This window comes from Carlito syrichta, unplaced genomic scaffold (genome assembly GCF_000164805.1).
Source record: "Carlito syrichta isolate Samal-C Ts95f unplaced genomic scaffold, Tarsius_syrichta-2.0.1 Scaffold104997, whole genome shotgun sequence".
Taxonomy (NCBI): Eukaryota; Metazoa; Chordata; class Mammalia; order Primates; family Tarsiidae; genus Carlito; species Carlito syrichta.
Genome location: NW_007049093.1, coordinates 46,725 through 57,449, shown reverse-complemented (window position 1 = coordinate 57,449; position 10,725 = coordinate 46,725). Strand labels below are relative to the sequence as shown.

At 54.1% G+C, this 10,725-nt stretch overlaps 1 protein-coding gene across 1 annotated transcript in view; it reads right to left on the bottom strand.

Annotated features, from left to right (window-relative positions):
- PIP4K2B (phosphatidylinositol-5-phosphate 4-kinase type 2 beta) overlaps positions 1 to 10,725 on the bottom strand; it is a 31,941-nt gene that overhangs the window by 7,962 nt on the left and 13,254 nt on the right. Inside the window, exons 3-7 of the mRNA XM_008066443.1 lie at positions 9,386 to 9,482; positions 6,463 to 6,615; positions 5,524 to 5,670; positions 3,818 to 3,856; positions 3,187 to 3,300 (exon numbers count right to left, since the gene is read on the bottom strand). Coding sequence (XP_008064634.1) covers positions 3,187 to 3,300; positions 3,818 to 3,856; positions 5,524 to 5,670; positions 6,463 to 6,615; positions 9,386 to 9,482 — 550 coding nt within the window. The remainder of the gene's footprint in view (positions 1 to 3,186; positions 3,301 to 3,817; positions 3,857 to 5,523; positions 5,671 to 6,462; positions 6,616 to 9,385; positions 9,483 to 10,725) is intronic.

Sequence of the window (10,725 nt, the reverse complement as noted above, 5' to 3'; positions counted from 1 at the left end):
CCAACTCAAAAAAAAAAAAAAAAAAAAGAAAAAATCAGCTGGGCGTGGTAGCACGTGCCTGTAATTCCATCTACTCAGAAGGCTGAGGTGGAAGGATTGCCAGAGCCCAGCAGATCGAGGCTGCAGTGGCCAGGAGTGGCCACTACACTCCAGTCGGGTGACAGAGTGAGACTCCAACTCAAACAAACAAACAAACAAACAAACAGCACCAGGAATCCTAATGCTGGGAGATCAGCAGCCTCTCCTAGGGAGGTGTCATCCCCCCCATCAACACAGCCTTCTTGGGTTCCGGGGAGAAGGGGCTGGAGTCCCAGAGGGAGAGCACCCAAGAGCTGCACCCACATCCACCTGAGAATATTTACAAAGCAACATGCACTGAACACAAATGAACTGAGTCAACTGCCTTCTTCTTAGAACTAGAGTTGGGGAAAGGCAGAAAAGGGGGGAGGAGGAGAAAGACTCAGGACGAACTGAATGGCAGAGCATGAAAAACAGAAGTTGACGGGTTCGAGACCCGCCTGGGCAACTTGGCGAGACCTCATCTCTACAATAAATCAAAAAATTAGCCAGGCGTGGTAGCGTGGGCCTGTAGTTCTAGCTACTTGGAAGGCTGAGGCGGAAGGATCGCCGGAGCCCAGCAGTTCGAGGCTGTGGTGGCTGGGAGCGGCCACTGCACTCCAGTCTGGGTGACAGTGAGACTCCAACTCAAACAAAAAAAAGACAGCCAGGCTCGGTGGCTCAGCCTGTAATCCCGTGCCTTTTGGAGGCTGAGGTGAGTGGATTGCCTGAGCCCACGGGTTCGAGACCCACCTGGGAAGCAAGACCTCATCTCTACAATAAATCAAAAAATCAGCCGGATGTGGTAGCGCATGCCTGTAATTCCGGCTACTCGGAAGGCTGAGGCGGAAGGATCGCCGGAGCCCAGCAGGTGGAGGCTGCGGTGGCCGGGAGCGGCCACTGCGCTCCAGTCTGGGCGACAAGTGAGACTCCAACTCAAAAAAAAAAAAAGAAAAACAGAAGTTGGAACAAGCACAGCTGGGGGTGACTAAGGAAAAGCTTAGCCAATGAAGTTTGTGATACCCATGCTTATAGCAGCATTATTCACAACAGCTACCAGGTGCGAGCAACCCAAGTGTGGCGGTTAACTGCATGTGACAACTTGACTGGGCCACAGGATACCCAGACGTTTTAGTTAAGCATTGTCCTGGGTGTGTCTGGGAGGGTGTTTCTAGATGGAATGGACGCTGAATCAGTGGACTGAGCAAAGCTGAGTGACCCCTGATGTGGGTATGCCTCATCCAATCAGCAGAAGAGCTGAATGGAACAAAACAGGCAACTGCCCTGCTGGCTCTCGTGGGTCTCCAGTCTGCTGACTGCCAATCTTGTCAGTCTCCATAGTCATGCGCCAACTCCCTATAACAAATCTGATCCTGTGTAGAGATTTACAATACATGCTCTGGGTGCTGTTTCTCTGGAGAATCCTGACTAATACACCAAGTGCCAATCAACTGATAACTGGACAGACAAACTGTGGTATATTCACACAATGGAATACGATTCAGCCTTAGAAAGGAACTTCTGACACATGAATGTTGAAGACGTTGCACTAAATTAAATAATGTAGTCACAAAAAGACAAATCATGTACAATTCCACGATTTAAGTCCTAGAGTCGTCAATTTCATAGGGACAGAAAGGAGTGTACTGGCTGCCAGGGTCTGGGGGTGGAAGAAATTGGAAGTTATTATTTAATGGATAGAGTTTCAGCTGGGGAAGATGAAAAAGTTCAGAGTTGGATGGTGGTTATTCTTGCTTAACGTGTGAATGTACTTAATGCCACTCAACTATACACTTAAAAATGCTTAAGATAAGCTGGGCTCGGTGGCTCAGCCTATAATCCCGCGCCTTTGGGAGGCTGAGGTGAGTGGATTGCCTGAGCCTGCGGGTTCAAGACCCGCCTGAGCAGGCGAGACCTCATCTCTACAATAAATCAAAAATCAGCCGGGCATGGTAGCGCACGCCTGTAGTTCCAGCAACTTGGAAGGCTGAGGCGGAAGGATCGCCAGAGACCAGCAGGTCGAGGCTGCGGTGGCCGGGAGCGGCCACTGCACTCCAGTCTGGGCGACAGTGAGACTCCAACTCAAAAAAAAAAAAAATGCTTAAGATGATGTTATAGATATGTTTTACCACAACTTAAAAAAAGTTTTTAAAAAAAGTTTCTAGGGTTTGGTTTAGTGAGTAGGCTCCCAATTTATAAAAAGAGAAGACTGTCCTCTTAATAAATCCTGCTTTCTCACAAACACATTCACAAACACATACACACACACACACACACACACACGAACACACGAGAAGATATGGAGTTATCAAACAGTCCAGATAATGTGTTCGCTAACAGCACTTGCCTAGCCCTGGGAACCTTCTCCACAGAACATCCCATTATGACCAGAAGGTTGCTGGGGGAAGGAGAATGGGGGAAGGAGAATCAGAGCCAGAGCTCCCGCCTCAGCCTTCCAAAGCACTGGGATCACAGGTGTGAGCTGCCTTTTTCTTTCTTTCTTATTTGGCTGGTGGATTTTAACAGCTGGCGTCCTGCCACAATGATGGCCAGATGCCCCTCCACTGTGGGGACACCAGCAGAAGGGGAGCTTGAAGGTGTTGGAATGAGAGAAAACATTCCAAATGGAGTTACAAAGATCCTACTGGCACAAACTGTGTCCTCGCAAGTAGAATATTCACTTGCACCAGCTCTGGGTGCAGGTAAGGGCCCACACTGCTCAACCGCCACTTTCCTCTTGCCTGCCCTCCTGGAAAGCTGTGAACTGCATTTTTCTTTTTTCTTTTTTTTTTTGAGTTGGAGTCTCACTCTGTCGCCCAGACCGGAGTGCAGTGGCACGCTCCCAGCCACCGCAGCCTCGACCTGCTGGGCTCCGGCAATCCTTCTGCCTCAGCCTTCCAAGTAGCCAGAACTACAGGCACGCGTGCCCGGCTAATTTTTGATTTATCGTAGAGATGAGGTCTTGCCAAGTTGCCCAGGTGGGTCTCAAACCCGCGGGTTCAGGCAATCCACCCGCCTCAGTCTCCAAAGTGCTGGGATTACAGGTTGAGCTACCGAGCCTGGCCTGCATTTTTCTTAAGGAGAAGGAGACTCCTATTCTACAAGGTGCAATCAAGGGCTGGTGGCTACCTCCACGTCCCGCTTCAGCTTCTCCAGGAAGTTCTTTTTACTCTCCTCGCCCACGTGCAGCTTCTGCCCCTCGTTGAGGAAGTCGTTGTCTTTGAATGTTGGCAAGTCCTTGGCCTGGGAGAGCAATAGCAGTGTTAGGTGGGGTGGGCCTGACTCCCCTGCCCTAGGGAGAGTCTGCCATTCTGCTGAGAGCAATGAGGCAGAAAGGCAAAGGGTCTTAAGTGCACAGACGCTCAACCTGCTCCACTGGCAGTGCAGGAGCCCACGGTCCCAGGCTTTGGGTAGGCGGGGACAGAAATGCGTGGCAGGTACAGACAATGAGACTGACCAAAGGAATCCTTCCTGCTGACCCTGGACGATCTCAGAGCTAACTGACTCAGGGTAGACATGAGATGGAAACTGTCTGCTATCCCAGCAGAACTATGGAGAACCTAGCGAGGGCAGCAATAGAAAGCTGGAGACCAGGCTTAAGCCTAGGCCAATGACAGGAAGGTGCTGAGTGACACAGAGCATTTCATGCTGCCAGACTGCATGTCTGGGCTGGCAGCTGTGGACGGGAGGGATGGGATGACCAACAGGAGTTGTCACAGATTCCAAGTGACCCTTCCACACTTGCTTAGTGCCAGCGTACCTTCTCCTTGTCACTCGCTTCTCTGGCAACAGTAGAACCCTAGAAAGATAAAAGCTATCAGGAAAAGTCCGGCTGAGGCACATTCCGCTGAGCAAGCAAGCGAGCATGCACCCGTCTCAGGGGGCCAGCAGTGAACTAAAGCAAGCTGGTTAGAATCCTGGAGGGGATCAGGCTCAGTGGCACAGCCTATAATCCCTGCACTTCGGGAGACCAAGGAGAGTGGATTGCCTGAGCCCATGAGTTTGAGACCAGCCCGGGCAACTTGGTGAGACCTCGCCTCTACAATTAAAAAAATAAAATTAGCCAGGCGTGGTAGCACATGCCTATAGTTCTGGCTACTTGGAAGACTGAGGCGGAAGGATTGCTGGAGCCCAGCAGGTTGACGCTGGGGTGGCTGTGAGTGTGCTACTGCACTCCAGCCTAGGTGACAAAGTGAGACTCCAACTCAAAAAAGGAAAAAAAAAGAATCCTAGAGGGGTGGCTGGGCATGGTGGCTCACACCTATAATCCCAGCACTTTGGGAGACAGAGACGAGAGGATTACCCGAGTTCAGGGATTCAAGACCGGCCTAGGCAACTTGGCCAGACCTTGTCTCTACAATAAATCAAAAAATTAGCTGGGCGTGGTAGCATGTGCCTGTAGTTCCAGCTACTTGGAAGGCTGAGGCTGAAGGATCACCTGAGTCCAGCAGGTTGAGGCTGCTGTGGCCATGAGCATGCCACTGGACTCCAGCCTGGGTGACACTGGGACTCCAACTCAAAAATGAAAAAGAAAAAAAGAAAGAACCCTAGCGGGGCCAGGAGGTATGAACTGTTCACTGACTGTGACTGTGTCACAGTCACTCAGAGTCCAGTGACACATGCAAAGTGCTCAGCAACAAGACTGCACCAAGAAGACTCAGTCCCTGCCTGCAGGGCACTATCCTTCCAAGAGGGAGGCAGGCATTAAGTGGCTAAGCAAGGCATGAATTCACTGACTACCAGGGTGTTCGGTGGTAAGGGAGGAGAAAGGACACTCCAGGCATCTCACATAGGAGCCTGGGTTGGGGAGAGGCGGTGGCCAGGACCCACCTCCGGGAAGTAATAGTATATGAGCTGAGCTCAGAAGGGTAAGTAGAAGCAATTAGGTGGGGGAGGAAGGAGGTAGGGGAAAGGGAAGGACCACTGGGAGGGAAACTATTCCAGGCAGCCCCATGGAATCCTGGGAGGAGGAGGAGGTGCGCAGGCACTGCAGAACCGCAAAGGAACCAGCAGAGCTGCAGCATAGAGGGAGGGACAGCAGTGTCAGGTGACAGAAGCCGGAAGCCAGGTTCAAGAACAAGGAAGCATCCTGGTTCACAGTCACAAGTGTGTCCTCCAGGTATCTAGAAACGCACTTGTGCTGTCAGTCCACGGGGGCCTGGAGGGGTGCCAGAGCTGTGCGCCAGCACAGCCTGTCCCCGTCCTGCGGCCTTGGATGTGCACATCCCACAGACAGAGCATCAACTGCTGCATAAATACGGTACATTTAGGCCTCAGTAACCTCTTGCCACTGTTACCTGGACTTGAAACAGCCCCAGTCCACAAGAACTAGGCCTATCCTCCCCAGCGTCACTCGTCTGTGCCAACACGCACACTCCGGCTTTCCTAGCCAGTGTGGAATGGGGGAGCGGCCCCCGCGGGTCCCTGACAGTGAGCAGGCAGAGTAGGCGAACACAGGCCCTTTACCTTGAGGTCATACTTGCGGTGCACAGTGAGCCGGTGGCTGAACACATTCCTGGTGACCACCATGTAGGTTTCTACGCCGTCCACGGTCAGGCGGTACATGCCCAGGAACTGTGGCAAAAGCGTGTTGCCGTGACACTCCACTATAAACTGGAAGGGCAGGAGGCAAGGGCCAAGGCTGAGTGCAAAGGTGCCAGAGGGCCAAACTCTCCCAGGCTGCAGGCCCGGGATGCCGCCCTCCACCTGGGTCCTAGGAGAAACAGGGCTCCTCAGCCCCCGCCCTACCAGCCTGGCTCAGAGGCAAGCCCACAGGCAGTGCAGGGCCCCTCGGGGTCCCACTAGTGGATCCCACCCGGGACTTGGTGTGAGACAGGATTCCACAGGAGGAGAAGCCCTGCTCCATGCCTTGCACCTCTTCTGCAGGCCAGACGGGGACAAGCCACAGAAGGCTAACGAAACGGGCCAGCCCCACAGCCTCACCCAGGCCATGCCCAGGGTTTCTGCTGCAACTCCCCAAACACCAGAAGGCCCTTCACCGCTTTTCAGTGCCCTGGAAACCAGGACCCAAGCAAGCTGAGCACAGCCAACGAGCCAGTGCCCTGGTGCCCTGTTCCTCGCGTGGACAGTCCAGGCGAGCAGAGACAGAGCAGGAGGAAAGCCACCCTGCTGAGCCGACGGGAGCAGTTTCAGAAGAACTGGGCCAGATGCCAAAGTGGGAAAACTTCCCAATGGGGCTGAGTCAGCGGCGAGCCTCATGTCTCCTGTTTTCTCTTTTAAGTGGGCGTTTCAACTCCCAGAAACATGCATGCAGGAGAGGCCCCCCTCCTCAGCTATCAGAAGCACCTGCCGTCACCAGAGAGGCCCAAGTCCTTCCCAGTGGCCCACCAGGGCTCTCTTCTCCCTCTCCCAACCCCCTACGACCAGGCCTGGGACTCACCATACCTGGTGGTACTTCTTTAAGATGTTGTGCATCTCAGCGACATCCTCACTGGACACAGTCTTGATGACAAAGCGCCGGTCGTAGGTGGTGAGGAAACGTGTGCCACACCGGCCCTGGCTGTCACTGTTGATGGGGGCGCTGCGCGTCACCGAATTCTGATGGACCGAGACAGAAGCAGGCTGGGCTTGTCAGTGGGGCTAGGATTCCAGCTTTCGCACTGAGTCTTCTCTTATGGGCTGAACGCTTGAAAGCCAATGACACTGAGGCAGAGGGACTCCCAGAGGGGACCTGACCCACCCTTTCTTGCAGGGTGTTCGCATCCCTCCCTAAAAGTTCCTCCAAAGTGACCAGAGCTGTTCCTTCCAGCAGCCCCATATCATAGCCCAGGATGGGAAGAGGGCTGACTGTGAAGAGCCTCCTTTCTTTCAGACCCAGAGAGCTACCCTACACACTGCAACTGCCCCCAAGGTCAGAGGGCTGGGTTCTAACCTGACCTCACTGTAGCATGACTATGGTGAGCCATGGAACCTCTCTCCCCGAATTTCCTCATCTGGAACACAACGAGGCACACCAAGCTGAGTCCCAGTCTCCTGGGTGACAAAGCCGAAGCCTGGGAAATCCTGTCTCTGGAGGTCTAGTGTAAGAAGCAACAGACACGGGCGTCTCCTCCCTCTGTCTACCCATCCCAAAGCGGGAAGCGGACGCTCTCGCTCAGCCTTTCCCTCTCCTCAACCTCCTGCTCTCTGTGCAGGGCTAGGAGGCAGTTCTGGGGAGCGTTTCTGGCTCTAGCCCTATTCCTCCTTGGGGCCCCACTCCCGTAAGGATCAGGGGAGAGGTAGAAGCCTCCAGAGGGAGGGTGGGGAAGGGGTGAGTCAACCAAAGGGACGGGTTCACCAAGCAGAGGACCCAGACATCCCTGATCCCAAGAAAACACATATGGGGACCTGCCGGCAGAAACGCCTCATCTCCACATCTTTCTCCATCTCTTAACCAGGGTCCCCTCTTCACCTTCACCTAGGGCCTCCTCCAAACCGCTGGCGAGGTAGTGAGCACCACCTCCAAGGGGGACAGGGCTGTGGTGGCGATGGCCCTGGGAGTCCCTCTGCAAAGGCTGAAATAAAGCAGCACCTCCTGAGGTGGAGTGTTGAGGTGGCCACGTGACCTTTCTCCCAGCCTGGCCTTTCTACGAGACTCACAGGCCACAAGACCTCGGGAGGCAGAGCTCCGTCCTGCCTCTCTCCAGGCATCAGCTTCTGCCTCTCCAGGAAAACAGAAGACTTCCCCGCCCTCACTTCCGTATGAGTGCAAGCCTGTGCCCACCAGGCTATTTGCGAAATGCAGGCTCCAAGGGGATGTTGTGGACAGCTGGTGGGTAAAGGAGCTGCGGGAGAGAAGACCAGAGCAGCCTGGGTGCAACAGTGGCAAAAACCCTGTGGAGGTTTCTAGCTCCACAAGGCACTGACTGAGGTCAGGGTTCCATCCTGACCCAGGGGCTGGGGACCCTTGTAGAGGTGGACACTTGGGGCACTCATCCCCTAGCCCTCCTCTCAGAAAACGTGTCCTTACAAGGAATGTGCCCTGCAGAGGGGAGGAGAGGGCAGGGCCGCTCCCCAGGGCCGTTCTGCTTCTGGGAACTACTCTCACTGGGGAGGGATGGCAGGAATGGCAGGGTTTGAAGAGGCTTGGACATCAATTTAGCCCTTGCCATGTGTATACTCCCTTCTCTCCCCAGATGACTAGAAGGCAGTTCTGTTTCTTACTGCTCTAAAGGGCAAGTGGAAGATTCTCCCACCTTCACCACAAGCCCATCTGCCAGGAGGAAAGTCCATGGAAAGGAGCCTCATGGAAGACAGAGGCCATGGAGATGGGATGGACCTCACGGCCCTGCTGCAGGGGGTTCCCCCCACCAGCCAATGCCTCCACAACACTATCACCCCTGAAGAGGGCAGTCGCCCTGGCACACCTGCTCCCTTCTACCAGATCAGGGTACACGTTTAAGAGGTTGCCCTACCCATGAAGTCTTCCTTTTCTAATCTGTCTTATCTGCTTAAGTGGCCTCCTTGCTGGGTGCGGTGGCTCACGCTTGTAATCCCAGCACTTTGGGAGGTGGAGGTGAGAGGACTGCCTGAGTCCAGGGGTTCGAAACTAGTCTGGACAACTTGGCGAGACCTAGTCACTACAATAAATTAAGAAATTAAAGCCGGGCTCGGTGGCTCAGCCTGTAATCCCACGCCTTTGGGAGGCTGAGGTGAGTGGATTGCCTGAGTCCGCAGGTTCAAGGCCCACCTGGGCAGGCGAGACCTCATCTCTATAATAAATCAAAAAATTAGTCGGGTGTGGTAGCACGTGCCTGTGGAAGGCTGAGGCGAAAGGATTGCCGGAGCCCAGCAGGTCGAGGCTGCGGTGGCCGGGAGCGGTCACTGCACTCCAGTCTGGGCAACAGAGTGAGACTCCAACTCAAAAAAAAGAGAAATCAGCCAGGCGTGGTGGCATGCACCTCTAGTTCCAGCTACTTGGAAGGCTGAGGTGGAAGAATCGCCTGAGCCCAGCAGGCGTGAACATGCCACTGCACTCCAGCCAAAAAAAAAAAAACAAAGAGACCTCTTCTCTTACAGGTAACAAACATTCTCTCTTTTAAGTCAAACTACAATGAAGAGGAGTTCTTTGCCTAGACTGGGAATGTCAGGCACACACAAAGCCACTTCTGCAGACTTCACTCCTTCCTGCCTCTTACCAGAGGGGAGAAGGGGAGGGGGCCCTCACCCCTCCAAGGGTCCCTGGTCCTGGGGGGAGACTGCCTGGCTGGAGCAAGATGTGGTGGGGACACGAGCAAGGAGCAGTCCACACCTTCCCTCACTACCCAGCCTGTGGTTCTGGCCCTGCTACACTCCGTGACCCCTCTGATTTTGCCAAGATACCCCGTACCTGGTAATCCTGATCATCAATCCCAAACCTCTCCCGAAGATTTCGGAACACCATGGGGCAGTACTCCTTAAACTTAAAGCGGCTGGGGAGGTTCTCCCTAGGGAAAAGCAGAAACATGTCTTTGTGAACCACCCCTCTCTCATCTGGATCCTGATTTCGGAACTCCTCAGGCCACAGGTCACCTGGATCTGAACAGTCCGCCATGCTTGGAACATAGGTTTCTAGGTTCTAGGAATTCTGGAGATGAGTCTAGAAATCTGAGTCTTAAATGAACACTCCAGGCCATTCCGAGCATGTAAAAGCTTAAAAATATTACATCTTGGGTTCACCTTGTAAAAAGCAAGCCAGCTGAATACTTAGGAGGTATACAGTTGTGTCTGGTGTCCTTCAATAAAGCGTGCATTACAGAGAAACCCTCGCCTGCAGGGCGGCGGGACTGGGTGTGGGCCCCACCCCACGAGTACTGTCCTCGCTCTGGGTGGGCGCCTGTGTGGGAACATCTGCTGGGAGGTGTCAGTCTGACTGCCACAGGGAAAGACCTTTCTCATCAAAAGGGCTCTCTCCCCTGGGATGTGCCTGCCCTGAAAGGGTGACAGACAGGAAGCCCTGCCCTGGGCCCGCAGGGATGTGGGAAGCGGGCACTGTAGATGGAAGGGTTCCTCAGTCAACTGACTAGGGTCACAAGGCCGTGGCTGCTGGCACCAGCCATGCTCCCCTTCTTAGTCAATTCAGACTCCTAGGAGGAGAGAGAAGTGACCTGGAAGTGACGGCTCCTCCAGCTTGACAACCACCCCCTGCTTAGGAACTCCCTCTCAGAAAGATGTCCCTCTGCCCACTCAGGATGACAAGCTCCAGGAAAATAAAAGGCACCGGCTTCTCGGGAAGGAAGGGCCTAGCCTGCCATATTCACCCCACTTCTAAAAAACAGCACGTAAACAGCTGCTGAAAGGACACAGGAATCAAGACAAAAGCTGAGGAGAGCTGGGCACTGTGCCATAGGCCATGTCAGGTGGCAGAGCATCACCAGAGCCACAGATCCTGAAGTGGGAGTGGTGCAGAGCCATCTTCCGGGGCAGTACACTCTCCTTTCCTTCCTCCGAGCTGAGGGCTGCCTCCCCTTCCTAGGTGGGCCACTCAGCAAGCAGCAGCTATGGAGATGGACAGTTTCCAGAACAAGAAGTTATTGCTGTGGCAGAGGGAGACTGCTAAGAGCCATTCTCAAGTTGGGCTCAGTGGCTCAGCCTGTAATCCCACACTTTGGGAGGCCAAGGTGAGTGGATTACCTGAGCCCGCGGGTTCGAGACCCACCTGGGCAACTTGGCAAGACCTCATCTCTACAA